This window comes from Onychostruthus taczanowskii, unplaced genomic scaffold (assembly GCF_017590055.1).
Source record: "Onychostruthus taczanowskii isolate IOZ18803 unplaced genomic scaffold, ASM1759005v1 scaffold32, whole genome shotgun sequence".
NCBI classification, from domain to species: Eukaryota; Metazoa; Chordata; class Aves; order Passeriformes; family Passeridae; genus Onychostruthus; species Onychostruthus taczanowskii.
The window spans coordinates 6966038-6980676 of NW_024500572.1; the positions used below are offsets into that span (position 1 = coordinate 6966038).

General features: G+C 41.3%; 1 protein-coding gene across 3 annotated transcripts in view; it reads right to left on the reverse strand.

Annotated features, from left to right (window-relative positions):
• Positions 1-757: 757 nt before the first annotated feature.
• The window catches only part of ZDHHC8 (zinc finger DHHC-type palmitoyltransferase 8), a 111859-nt gene continuing 97977 nt past the window's right edge, over positions 758-14639 (reverse strand). Inside the window, exons 7-12 of one of the 3 annotated variants that reach the window (XR_005953081.1) lie at positions 14053-14185; positions 13066-13183; positions 12235-12344; positions 8346-9382; positions 5251-7016; positions 758-3770 (exon numbers count right to left, since the gene is read on the reverse strand). Coding sequence is in view for 1 of the 3 variants with exons in the window: in XM_041410266.1 (XP_041266200.1) it covers positions 6845-7016; positions 8346-9382; positions 12235-12344; positions 13066-13183; positions 14053-14185 (1570 nt within the window). In the remaining 2 variants the exon portion in view is untranslated. Of the gene's footprint in view, positions 7017-8345; positions 9383-12234; positions 12345-13065; positions 13184-14052; positions 14186-14639 lie in introns of all 3 variants that reach the window. The other 2 variants (XR_005953082.1, XM_041410266.1) reach the window with 2 other exon arrangements.

The window sequence follows — 14639 nt, forward strand, 5'->3', positions numbered from 1 at the left end:
AAGCCCCATGTGGAGGCTGGAAGTTAAAAGGTGTGAAATAAACCTTAGAAGGCAGTACACAACCTTTATGGCTTTTACATGGCAGATACTTCACCAAGTCTGCTGAAAGAAAGGTTTTTGAATTACTAATGTTCATAAAAGAATTTTATTTCAGAAAGGGGATATTTTTTAAAATAAAAGACTTACCTGTGGTACTCCTTTTTTTCTACAATGCAACTAAACCCCTTGAAAAGCTCCTGGTTGGGCAGAATCTCCTGCCTAACCCATGTTGTGCACTTCTGCCATGTAGTCTGATCAAACTGGCCCATGCCCACAAAGGCAGAAATTACTTCCATTAATGAGGAGCACATTGACAGAATATCTTAACACAGTCTAGAAATGTTATTAAACCTCAGCATTGCCCAGAGTGCTCACTGTCCATCCCAGGCCAGGGGTATTCTACATCCAATATCAAATGGACAGGCTATGCCAGTGCTTTATAAATTACTGTCTGAAAAATCCACACAGGGGATGGATGTGGAAAAGATGAACAGGATTGCAACACAACTGCTAAGGCAATTTGCTCTTACATATTCTCTACTTTCTCCAAGCTTCCAGCACTGTTTCCCTCCTCTCTGAATATCCCTTAAAATGGTGAGTCTGTCTACCAGTCTTCCACAGCCTGGAACATAACCACTGGCAGACACACTGTTTCCAGTCTACTTTATTTACTTACATGTTTTAAAAGTAATTTTGGTTTTGTATTTTGGTGCTGCTACAACCATTTTTTTTCTATCAAGACAGATCAGTTCTATTTAAAATATATCAGAGAGTGACACCTGTAACTAGTTTTACCTGACTCTATGTACACAGTTACATATACATTATATACATATAGGCATTATATATATACATATGAATATATACACATATATATAAGGCACTGTAAAATGTACCATCACTTCTCCAGGACTGTTTTAATCTGTAAAAGTAGATCATATTTCATCATATAATTTGAAATGTTTTTAAACATTTAAAAAATGTTTCAGGGTTAGAGATATCAGCTGTGAAATAAGCCTTATGTTAAATTTCAAGTTATTGTGACAAGATGAACAAAACCAATTTTGACAGTAATTCTAATCTATTTATTGTAAAACCGATTCTCTTTTTAAAAGACATATTCACCTGTATAAATAGTTTCCTTTGTCTCTCCTTATTATGTTCCAAAATGTGAACCTAAACTTGTCCTGCAGAATGAAAAATAACAATGAAAAAATGAAATACAAAATTGTATAATTTACCCATTACTTAGAGAGAGGAAAGCTGAGACTGCTGTAAACCAAGATATCTTTAAATTAAATGTATTGAAACAAATCATGGCCTTATATAATCCTGGTTGATGTTGGCAACACCCATGGAGCCTGGTGATTACAGTTTGGGCCATTTTATATAAAAGGTAATCTCTGCCACATGAAGACACAACAGCACACAAATATGACTGGCATTTATAATGAACATGCTCGAATGGATCCTTGCTTAATGCAATTAGCCTATATATGCAAATTATGGCATCGAAAATCCTGCAGCAGCTGCAGGGCTTGGCAGCTGTGTGTGTTGTAAGACAGTCTGACAGATCAAATGGACATATTTCCAAAGACTAGAAACAGATAGACAGATGAAGACAGATTAAGAATTGCGCGTGTTTGGGATTTATAAACCCACATGACCTGGACAGAATGTATTCAACAAATACCGATATAAAAATTTTTCCAGTTACTCTGTGGCAGTGATTCAAAACTGTGCTGGACCACAGGATCCCTATTAAACCCACAAGTTAAATAAACAGTACAGAAAACTTCATTTAGTGTTGTTTCATGGACCACTTGCTGTAACCTCCCAAACATGATTCACTGGTCACAACTGGGACACACTCTTTTAAGACTCACTATATCTCCTACTCTACCACAGGCATCTTGAAAATGAGATTTAACATGCAGTCACTTCTTTCAATATTTTGTCAGTTTTGTCCTTTGCACTGGTACTGGCATTTCCAGTTCTGCTCTTCCAGTTCAGGTTTTGCACAAGTGGAAGTGAGAAATGGCAGCGCACCGTGAACCATCTCAGCGCACAAACACAGCTGAGGCAGAAACAGACACTTGAAAATACTGAAGTGACTCAAAGGTTTAAAAAATATATATGTATTACGAGAGCCACAAAAAAGGTTACAGACAGAGCTCCACAAAGCCTGCACAGATACATTCCAACAATTCAAGGTGGCAGAACAGGTGAAATACAGACCATAAAAATGGTTTGACATTAACTTTCCAGACTGTCAGAGACAGAAAAACTTGACCCCATCTTTCCCACACACACAAAAAAATATTGACTATATATATATCTCTCTATATATCTCTAGTCTGGACCACAGATATAGTCCAAAGAAAACCACATTGCAATTTCCATATTAGGCTTGTAGGAGAGTAGGCATCATCTGAGGAACGTCCACTGGAAGGCCCGGGAGGGATCCTCGTGGGCCGAGTTGACACAACATCACGCTTGGTTAGAATCAGAACAGCAACACCCCACAGCTCATGTGCTGCACATGGCTACCAACACAGAGCTCTGTGCAACCCCCCGAGCTGGCTGAACCAAACTGAGTAAATGCATTTGTTTTGCTTAATTAAAAAAAAAAAAAAAAATTAAAAAAAAGAGCAGATGTAAGATATTAGGGCAGTTCCTGCTATCACCTTCCTTAAAAATTCAAGACTTGAAGACTTCTTTAATGTACTTGCTTACAGACATGTTTTGAGACTGTATTAATGATCTTCAGGAAAATATGCCACCCTGAGGCTTTTTCCCTTGTTCACTTCAGGTTATGTCTGCATCCAGTTTTGACATGGGGGCCAAATGCTGGTTGTCTGTCAGTGCAGTATTTGGCCCGGAGTTTCAAAGTCTTTGCTATTCAGACTTTCCTATGAGGTCAACAAACAAAGTAGTAAAAAAAGAAAATATTAAGGCTTCAAGTAAAAATATTTTCTCTCTCTCCCACCCATGTAGTAAGGTACATTTAATTCCATAATACTCAATATATTATACAACTAAAGATATAGAGATCCAACTTTTCAAGGCAGAAAAGTACTACAATGAAAACCTGGAGGCTAAATGGGAGCATATGAACAGGGAACAAACGAATAATAAAATGCAATATGCAATGAAAACTGATGCGTAAACTAAAAAAACCTATTGCTCTTCTTTAAATAAGTAATACAATCCACAGCTACAAATAAAAACATGTTGAAAATATTTAAGACTTTTGAAACATGAAATAAACATGACAAAAATAAAGAAGCTACTTTACAGGATGTGTTAACTCGTGCTGGATTTTCATGGCTGATCCCCACCTACTATAAATTAGCATCAATTAAATGAGTTTTCATGGAGCCACACCAATTTTTACAAGCTGAAGATTTGGCCTGCAGTGTCCATAAAAACAGGGTGTTTTGACAAAAGAACCTTACTGCTGATCTGTAAACTGCTTAAAGAACTATGCTTTAATATGGGCTGGATTCTGCTCAAAAATTAGATTTAATAAATAGGTCCCCAGTCCCACAACAGGAACTAAGGAACAGACACTTACATTTATGAGTAAATAGCTGCAGGTTCAGTGCCTTGGATGGAAATGAGGCTGGATTTGCTGCATGCAATCTCCTGTTAACAGTTCTGCTTAGATTATTCTTTCAGAAAATGTGAATCATTTACTCCAGGCTATGTGCACTGAATTAAATGCAAACCTCAAAAGGAAAAAAAAAACAACTTTGGTACCATTGTAAACCTATGGAAAAGTTGAATGTCTCTCAACTGTGGGCAAAACTACTCACAAAATACGTAATCCTTACTGCTGAACCTGTACTGACACAGTGCATCTTTTTTTTCTCCCTTACCCCTTGTGAACTATGTCAAAATAACCCTGGATATTAGTGCTTTATACACACAATACTGTGTTTAGTCTTACTGAGAAATTCTCTCATGAACTAATGTAGTTAACTTCAAAGGCTCTTTGGCCCTTCAAGTTCCTCAGTAGCTTTTTCATTTATAAATGCAAGAGAAAGAACGATCAAAGTGGAGCATCACTGGGATGCAAATCTCAAATATTACATTGGTGCAAATTTTCAGCCTTGCTTGCATGAATTTCATGTACGTATTCAAAGATACATGATAAAATGTGCCCTTGTCTCACTCCCTAATCCCATGTGTTTCCTACCCTCTCTTTTTAAGGGCTTACATATGGCATACATGATACTTTAAAAACAAGTAATTTTGTGATACTCTATGCACCAGAGTGAATTCCAGTCCTTAAAGAAGTACTGCATCTTCCTGAGGAGTTAACATCAGGGTAGACTGCAGATTAATAACAGTTAATAACAGTTAAAGATGGAAGAAATCTGTAAGGCCATCTGGTCTACCCCTTGTCCCTACAGATTCACCTCTCACAGAAATTTTTTAATGACTTGTCCAAATACAGTTTGACTGTCCTAAACAGTTTGTCCAAAACTCTGCTTGGAAGACTATTCACTGTCCCTTCCTCTCCACCTTTTCTGCCCCATTCTAAATGTAGACCATTGGTTACCAGTGACAACCCTTGGATTTACCTTTGGTTTTACAACTTTTAAGTAACATATTTGTAAAGTTATGATGTTCAATTTCCACTTCATTGCTTAGCCAGTGGCATGTTTTAGCCCTTTAAATCTTCTCATTAGCCAGCCCATCCAGTTCTTTAATATATATTGCTCCATCTATACCTGATCCAGTTTACCAGCATCCTTCTGGTACCATGGTGCCTCCGACTAAAGACAATGTTCTACACACACAGAAAGACTATTGCTTCTCTGCTCTGCAATATCCCTACACCAGGCATTGAAAATACCACCAAGGCAATAAAATGCACACTGATTTCTACTTCGCTCTCTCAGAACTTCAGCCTATTGCAGAAGCATTGCTTTCCATGTTTCTTCCTTCAAGCAACATAGAGCATTACACAGAGAGATGATTAACTTTCTTATGTTCTCTTCAACCTTTGTCTCCAAAAAATAATGTGATTTACAAGGGACATAATAACCATGTATTGCAGCAGATGTCAAGATTCATCAAATCAAAATATAAATTTTAACCAGGCAAAATTAAGGTCAATATTTGCCTTCTGGAATAATTAACCTCAACATACATGAAAACAAATAAGATATTATGAACACATTCTGAATTGCTACCAAATACCTGGAGAGCTTTCCGTTATTGTCAAGGACTGAAAAGGATTTAATCCCTTGAAATTAATATCCTGAAAAATGATGGATTTAGGTCTCTAATCAAAACTATTCACCAAGAGAACCAGGTGGGAAGTTGAGGTCTTGTATGCTGACTGACTCAGTGGTAAATAATAATTTTTAGTGACTTTGGCAACAGTCGCTCAGGATATTCTTAATTGCACACATGATCTGGCAAGTTAGCATTGGTCCAGATCTCAGTACTTTTGACTTCTGAGGTGATAACTGAATGTTAAGGAGATAAGGAATAGAGAAATAAAAATCCATTTGTCCCAAAATTAGCTTGGCCAGAGTCCTCCTTTGACAAAAGTAATGCACCCCTTTCTTGTTTTTTACGGTAAAGTTGTCCTTAAATCCAACAAAGTAAATGTAGTTTTCTGGAGACAGGAGAAAGAAACTTCAAAATGTTAAATAGATTTGATTGATATTATTTTTAAAAGTTGTTCCCCAGGGGGGAAAAACCCAAATTGAAAATCCTTTGTCTAACAGTATTGAAGACCAGAGGGAATGTGCTAGTAATTAGGCAGACAGAAAATTTATATCCTTTAGATGCACGCTTGGCTCAGTTATACACACTGTAAATTCGACAGCTTATGATAACCTTGCTGTGGGATTACACTGACGGCACCAGGGCAAGGCAGTAAACTCTGTTATTGCCTAAATCCAACAGGTAAGGAGGGTGCAGAGAAAGCAGCTGATGGCTGTTTAAAATATGTTTCCATCTGAACATTTCCTTTCTTATCTGCTTGGTTTTGTTGCTGGGTCAGAGAAGCCTTTCAAACCCAGAGGGAGCAGGAGGTCAGAGTGGCAGATCCTCGCCGGTGCTGCGGTCCTTTTCCATGGAGACAAACACGCGCACACACACACACAACTTCACACACAGGGAGGCCAATGGCAGACAGGGAGAAGCTGTTGCTATCCTTTCTCCTGCCCCCATCCGGGACCAGGGAGGCTTTTTAAGAAGACATGGTGTCTGCAGCCCACGTGGCCTTGCCTTGTTCCTTCCCAGGAGGAGGAACCTGAGCTGCAGCGCCCGGGGGATGAGGAGAAGTTCCTGCCCAGTGCAGGAACCCTGCTTTCCATGTCAGCAGGAAAACAGCAGTTGGTCCTCTGGCTCCTGCTGGACACATCGCTGGCCAGAAGAACTGGGAAGGGGCATGGGAGAACTGACTGATCCTGGACTGACTGAACTGTTTCACAGCACAACTGGTACACAACAGAGTGGTTGGACAGACACGCGCGCAATGGCTTTAGCGCTCTCTTGCAGGAAGGAATTCCGCTCTGTGGTGGTCTTAGGTCGTAGCCAGTTCCCGCCTGTCGGTTCAGGAAGAGTCTGATAGACTGTACAATTTTATTATTCCCTCAAGAATAAGGCTGCAGCTGGTTTTTGGCCAAAAGAGAAAGATGAAAACAGAACAAACCCAAAACAAGAAAAGGAGAGTGGCCGACTGCTGCTGCTCCTTCTTTGTTGTTGTTTGAGTCTTCACAGTGCTCCTAGCTTCATGGCTGGCTGAGTGGATGGCTCTTTGTTTTTAATTCATTTTATTTTACACTGAAATTTCATAGGTTGTTCCACCAACTCCAGACACCTTCTTAACATTAGAGTGTCTAGCAGGGCTGACTGGCGTCCCCTGGGAACTTGATGTTGAACCCAACCTGGCTATTCCTTTTGGCTGTCCATTTATTTTACTGTGAGGTGTCTTCAACTGCATGTCATCCCTGCATCAAAAGAAATATCAAAAGATGCAATATTAGTGACAAAGTGCGACAGCAGAATGGCTTCATTCAGAATAAACAATTACCCCTGTCACCCTGAGTTCCCAGCACTGCAAAATATTCAAGCCTGGGAGCAAGCTGGTTGAAGCCAGTGCATTCGATGAGAAGCCACTGAAATGAGAGAATTAATTTGGCCATTAGGTTAGTGGACCACGCCTGAGTAATATTTGTTAATTTAATTACTTGCTTAAATACTTTGTTGTTCCAAACTAATTGCATAGGCATTTGTAGGACGCAGAAGAGTTTAACTGTTACCACTGCTCACCACTGACCTCAAGATAAACTGTTTTAAAATCAGACATAAATGCTCAGAAAAAACCATTTCCCAGTTAAATATCCAGGTAAACAAAACTTTGTTGCTCATCTCTGAAACAACTTGTTTGCACTTAACTTCAGGAGGTCTACAATAATGGTTCTCCCACATTTCAGTAAGTTTTCCAAAACTGTTGGATAACAGGAGAGAGAAACCTGGGACCTTAACCAAAGGCCAGCACAGCACAATAAGTACCAGACACAAAGGAAACAGATATCTCTGAAGAGCAGCCCTCCAGGTCCCAATTAAGCTGAAATACTGCATCCTCAGTGGGATCATGATCTTTTCAGGCTTTTCAAGCTCCATGGCTTCCAGAAGGAAAACAGAAGCACATGGAGAAGCTGCAGCTGAGCATCTTGCTCAGGTGGCAGTTACTGAGGCTTTCGGCACAGCAAATCCTTTCTCTCCATGCTTTCTCACAGAAAGGAAGGAAGCAGCAAGGTCTTAAGGTAATGTCATGAAGCTCTGTGCTTTTATCAGCAGTTCTGTACTATGGACACTCAACACTGCTAAATACAGAGCTCTCTATGCCACTCACTCTCTCACTGCAGGGTATGTTGCACAAGTAGGATCCCAGCTCTGCCTCAGTACCCAAGCAATGTCAAGGTCAGCCTCCCTTCAAGCTACAAAGTAGAACAGTTCCACCCTTTTCTGCATAAGGGGAGGAGTAATCTGCCTCACGCCTTGGAAATAATTTCCCAGTTCAGCTATGACAATGTATCACTATGAATTTACAGAAAAACTGACCACCTGCAGTTCAAGGTACAGTAGAAGTGTGAACATTTTGTCATGGTGAGGTTGCTGTGGGGGTGTGACAAAAATGAAGAGCACCCACAAACCTCCCACCGTCATGGCCCACAGCAAACACCTCATCAGGGTGTGCCTCCAGCGCAGCTCCAGCTCCAGCCCTCGTTCACAAGCAGATTCCCACTGCTCTCAGCCCCTCAAGCAGTACATACCTCTGTGCTCCCACTGACTGCACCTCTGTAATTTCCACAGTGTTTACAAACGACACAGCCTTCGGGCCTCCGTAAGAGGGTGACCTAGGCATCCCTGTGGGGGACGATGGGACCTGGTGGCCTGGGGATTTGTAGGAACCATTGCTGACCCTGCCCTGTAGTGCTTGATGGGACTGCACATTATTATTGGCTAAATCAGCTTGCAGAGAGGTTGTAGAAGTCCTTGGGGCTCTTGTCATTGCACTTGAGAGTGAAGACACTGAGGACTGCAGTATAGGGTTCCTTGTGCTAAAGCTGGTGGCAGCCATCAGATTGTCCCTGGATCCGTATCTCATGGCCATGCTGCGCGGGTCTTCCGAGAGCGTGCTCACTTGCTGCAGGCTGTAGGAGCTGGGCGTGTCATAGACCCCTGAGTCTGCAAACACCGAGTCAGGGTGCGAGTGGAGGAGCTTCTCCCTCTCTTCCATCTCCTTCCTTTCCTGGATGGATGCCATAATTGTCTTGGAAAGGTTATCATAGCGCACTGGGGAGGGGTCTCGCTGATGCGGGGCTGGGCTGCCCAGCACCGGGCTGAAGCTCTGCGGGGGCTGGCGCTGCAGCTCGCTGCCCCGGAGGTGGCACATTTTGGCTGACAAATATGGGGAGTGGTACCCGACAGAGCTGACTGCAGAATGGGCAATGCACTTCCTCCCCGAGGGAGACATGGGGTTCAGCAAACTGTCATAGGAAAGACTCCCATTTCTGTTTGACAGGGAATTGGGAGAAAAGATGCTTTTGTAAGGGGTGGAGGCTGCCCCTTCGGACTTTATTGGATGAAGGGGCACTTTGTCTGTCCCTCTCCTGCCAGCAGATTTCAGGCTCAGGGATCGTGAATTGATGGCAAAGGAATCTATCTGGAGTGGGGAAGACTGATAGGTCTTGTGGAGGGAGCTCTTCCGGTAGCTGGGGATGTCCAAGCTGGGTTCAGACTGGTAATCAAGGCTCCTGCCATCCTCTTCTATCAGAGCCCCTTGACTGTGTCCCTCCTGCAGGGTGATCTAAAACAGAGGTGAATATGAGAAACAGAAGCCAGTGGCACGTAAGTACAGGTTTTCTCTCTCGGTGAGTGCATGGGAAGGACAGAGCTGAAGGTCTTCCCTCTGACTGTCAGCCCAGGTTCATTACAAAAAAATCTCCTGACTCCTCTTCAACATATGGATTAGCACCTTAGAAGCAAGGAGGAGTTATTCACGGCAAGTGCTAAAGAATATTGACATTAAAAGTAAGCTAATACATGGACACTGAAAACGCTGAATGAGACCCAAGCTGAGACTCAAGTCTCAGTCAAGGTAAATCAGATTGCTATCTGATAATACTGCCCTTGGAAAAAGCACTGCACTTCACGTTTTCTACAAATAGCTCTTGAGTTGAGGGATGTCTGGTCTTGTGTGCTGAGACAGAAATACTCTGAGCTTCATTTCAACACACTGGGGACCAGCACACTCTTATCCACTCTACTCTGCACTGTGAATATTCAGTAATTCTGAATTTCTGGTCATAGGTCTTTAAAATTAGGCACTTAACCTTAATTAAAGCAGAGAGGCTCCTTCCCATCATTTAGACAATGAAAAGAAGCAATTTTCTCTTTTTTATTGCCTGTGTAGGAGAAAGTGGCCACATCAGAAAAGGAAACAAAGCTCATAGATTATTTATGTGCTCTGAAAACAGATAGGATTTAATTCTGTTTTAGTGAAAATTGCTCAGAGTTCTGTTCACTTAAAATGCCATTCTGTGCTAAGCAAATATTTTTCGCTGTTATTTTTAAGGAAGAGTTTGCCATAATGCACAATAAATTGGCTACACTGGCTCTGCAAACAAAGAGGTATTATCAGTCACATATTTAATCAAAAATGCAGTTGGCACAGCTTGTTCTTTAGTTTCTTTTAATGGAAAACTATTGAAAAAAATAAACTGAATGACAAACTCCTGGTTTATTGTGGATGTTTTTAAAACGCTTTTTCCTTTCAGCTAGAAGATAGGAAATATGCAAAACAGCTCACTCTCTTCTAGAGCATGGTGCTAAATTTGGCCTTCTCTGGAAAAAGGAGACCAAGTGACAGCCTGTAAAGGAGGATGAGAGCAATGACGTAGCTTTTAAGAATATTTGTGCTCCTTATCCTTGTGTCCCAATGCCTCTTTCCTAGCAGCTTTCACTGCTCAAAAGCAGAATTACACTGACAGGCTGAAGAACTGATACAGAACAGACACCATGGCATTCCTCACACAGCCCAGTTTCTTTCCCTCTGTACCTCCTACTTAGGCTTGGCAGACAAATCCATGCCCTCCTATCCCCTCACCACGTGAACCCCATTTTATGATACTCCCAGCTGACTACTAGAGAGTTGTGACTACTGTAAAACTGAACAAGGCCCCAGAGCCTGCACACCACAAGCACTGTTTTGGGTTAGTATTGAAACAGCAACCCTTAGAGTGAAGGTGCTGTTCCTTGTTATCATTTCACAGCACTGCCCAGTCCCCTGGCCTAATCAGAACCTGCCCTGTATCTATATTGCATCTCTGGCTGTGCCCTGAATGAACACAACAAGCCTACCTTCCTTGGCTCTCTGACTTCTGGCATTATGACTCAGAATGCTGTGGCTTCCACAGCTCAAAATTGCTAGATGATGCCTGTAAATAGACTATTTAGAACTGGATATCAAGCCATTTTTCATGTAATAAAATGAAAATGGTAGGATATTAAACAGTGAACACACTGTTGTTCTTGTGTTCCCTCTCATAAGCCACTCGTTTCTTTGTTAAGTGGACAAATCCAGATAATAAGATTTACTGCAGTAAAACTAAAACTTAAACTTGGTCATAGCTGGAATTCCACCATCACCATCTTTCTTTTTAAAATGAGAAGGATTCAGGAAAAGCTTTCCTCATCATATAAGGAACATTCTGTCTTATTACAGTGGTGCTACAGTCAATTGCTTTTATTTACCATATTTTCCTTTCCTTACTTCTTTCGTAATACTCCTTCCTATAACCCCATTCTTGTTATTCCAGGAGTGATACTGAAGGGCCTGATGAAATTAATTCTGAGAAAACTGCACTGTGTGTGCTATGTGTTTTTTTAGAGTGTCTCCACTGGTGTGTGAAGACTTGGATACACATTGCAAATATACAAGTTAGACCAGTGATTTTCCAAATGCTGTTCTCAGGTCCCAGGGGCCAAGGAGTATTTGCAATAAATCCATGAGAAATAAGTTTCATAACTTCTAAGCAAAAGAGAAAACTGTGAAAATTCCAGAGCAAATCTGTGTAATTGTTTGGACCTCAGTTTTCTTGGTAAGTGAAAATGATGCCAAGAGTTAGGAAGGTGTTTTTTTCCATATAACCCAAATGTACTGAATAGGTGCTAAGGAGGGTCAAACATGAGGAGTCTTCTGTTAATTTTCACTAAAATATCTCTTGGGATGCTTCAAAAGTTCTTTCTATGTTGCAAGCTGACATCTTAAGAAATCAGTGAGTACACTGAGTGTTGGCTAAAGGATCTGATCCAGAGAAGCACTCAGCATGCCCAGCTCCCTCTGAAGGGAATGTGAGGTGGCACCTCTGCCAGGAGAAGCCAATGGCAGGTGACACTTCTCAGCACCCCAGGATCAGGCTGAGACACTGCAGCAGCGGCAGCGCACGCCTGGCAGCGGGACAGACGTGTCAGCAGGGGGAAGCTGTGAAACCAGACATGTTTCCATAAGGAGCACAGTGAAAATAATACACTGTCACACAACAGTGCCAAGCTTTGTTATTTACTTTTACACTCTGAATTCACTAGAGCCTTGCAGTGAATTCCTCCTCAGCTCCACACTGCCTGCTGCTAGCTGGGAGCAGAAATTTGTGGGCTCACCTGCTCGGCCGTGGCGTGGTAGTGGACTTTGGGATTGTTGCTGAAAGCTGGTCGGTATTTGTACATGGCAGGAGTGGGAGGGCTGATAAGTTTGGGTGAGAGGCCACCTTCTGCAAAAGAAAAAAAAAGTGCTTTCTATTAAAATGTGTGTGGACACAAAGCTGTCAGCCGTAATTCCCTGCCATCCATCGTCCTCTGCAAATGGATCTGCTCTGGAGAGAACTTGCAGTACTTTTGTGTAGCATTCCACCAAAATCAATGGGGTCCCTATGGCAGTAACAGCACATTGCTGCCAGATCAGCCATCTACAGAGAAGAAGAAACACAACACAATCTATTGAGTGGGGTGACAAGTTTGGTGAGTAGAAATTTTGCTTAATTTGAAATACTAAATGTTTGGGTTGGATTCAGCTACCAGTTCTGTCTGAAAAAAAATTAAAAGAAGTTTTTTTTAACAGTATCAAAGCATGAACTTCACATTCTTACAAATGAAATAATTCAGTTTGCAATGCCTAAAAATTTCATGCTAGTATTTCTGATTCCTTATATTCCTTAGACATTTATAATTAAAAAATTGAATTAAGAAGGGGTTTAAAAGAGTTTATAAACACTGTAAAATTGACATGAAAAATTCAGCCTAGGCTTGCATAAACCACTTCAAGCTGGCTTTTCTCTCCCTTTCCTGCTGTTAATTCCCCTAGTCTGGAAATCTTATAAATAGAAAAAAATCCTTCACCCAGATCCCATGTTTTGAAAGAATACAAGAAACATTTCCAAGAGGCTAAAATAGTTTCTTATAAACAAAAATAAAACACTGATCATGCAATTATACCTTCACTGGTGCCCAGCTGCCCTTTTATCTCAGAGTACTTGCTTGGATCTCCTTTGGGTGGGAGAGGTGGTTGCACATCCATACTCTTATCCTCCAGACCTTCCAGGCTGATTTTAGACTGAAAAAATCCAAAAAAAATCAATCACTACATGAAATTTGGTTAAATAACAGCATGTGGCAGAGTGCTGAATATACCAAAGAACCAGAACTACCTATACCTATAATTACAAACAGGATTTATCATCCACTGCAGGCAAGGACTGTCACACGTAAAATTAGCATTGTCATAACCAGCCAGTAGAATTTTAAATGCACTATCCTGGTCTACTTGGCAGGCTAAGTACTATAATCATCATGCTAATTAATATGTGGTAGAAGACAATAGTGCTTTCTAGCATTTTTCAGCAACTTTCCAGGTAGCTCACAGCAAGTAACTATCCAAAGTTACTTCCAAAGGAGTAACTATCCACAAAAAACAAGTTGGCTTTGTTTGAATCCACCACTTTTTATGGGACTAAATAAATCCTTCTCTATTATTCATGCCAGGAGAAACTGAAAAGAGGAGAGAAGAGAACTCAGCTTCTGAGTCAATATTCCTTGCCCTGGACCACAAGCCTGCCTGCAGCCTGGAAGCTCAGAGCGTTCTCTGAAGTAGAACAGCTGATCTAGTCTGGTGGTACAAGGGTTCATTAAAATTAATTTGAACACCAAGAGGTGACAGCTCTTGGAACAGAAAATAACTGCTGCAAAGAACATGCAACTCTTCCAAAAGAAGCCCAGAGGGATTCCATGACAGGGCTGCCTGTTACTGGATCAAGAGCTGCTGTTACTGAACCTGTATTACTTTCAGAGCATGAAGTATACGACAAGGACTCAAACTCTAGTTTCTGCAACATCTCAAAGAAATTTGTCAGTGACAGACTCATTCCCAGGCTTGATAATGCTCAGTCCATGCCCTCCAGAAGCAGAGCTTGGAGCTTTCCTCACCTTGCTGCGGTTGAGGTTGGCTTGGATGCCATTGTCACTGATCTTCACTGTGATCTGCCGCTCAGACAAGTCCGGTCTCAGGAAAGGAGGCTTCACACTCACAGCTTGCTTCTTCTTGGGCTCAACCACATACCTGATTAATTGTGCAACAGTCGTCATTAAAATAAACAGTAACCTGAGAACAAGGCTTAAAAATCTTCCCTCTTCCAGGTTATGATTTAAGAATGTGTCAGAATCTAGGTAAGAACCTCCATTTATTTCAATGTGTGTAATAATTAAGCAGCAATAAAAAAAAATAAATTAGTGAGCAAAAGGAGAGGATGCATTAAAAAAATCAGCAATTCTTGAAGCACTAATGGACAAGAGCACGAAGAGAGCAAGAGAAGCCTGCCACCAACAGAAGTGTCTGACTACATCATCCCAGTCAACATGAAACAGCTGCCTGTGGTGGGAGTCAGTGACTGGGGAACAAGACCCAGCACATGGGGAGCTACCATGGAGAAGATGATGTGCTGCCAGTTCTAACTTACCACATGGTAACTTCTTTCATGTTTAGTGTTCAAATAAATAGAGGTAAAAGAGACTGC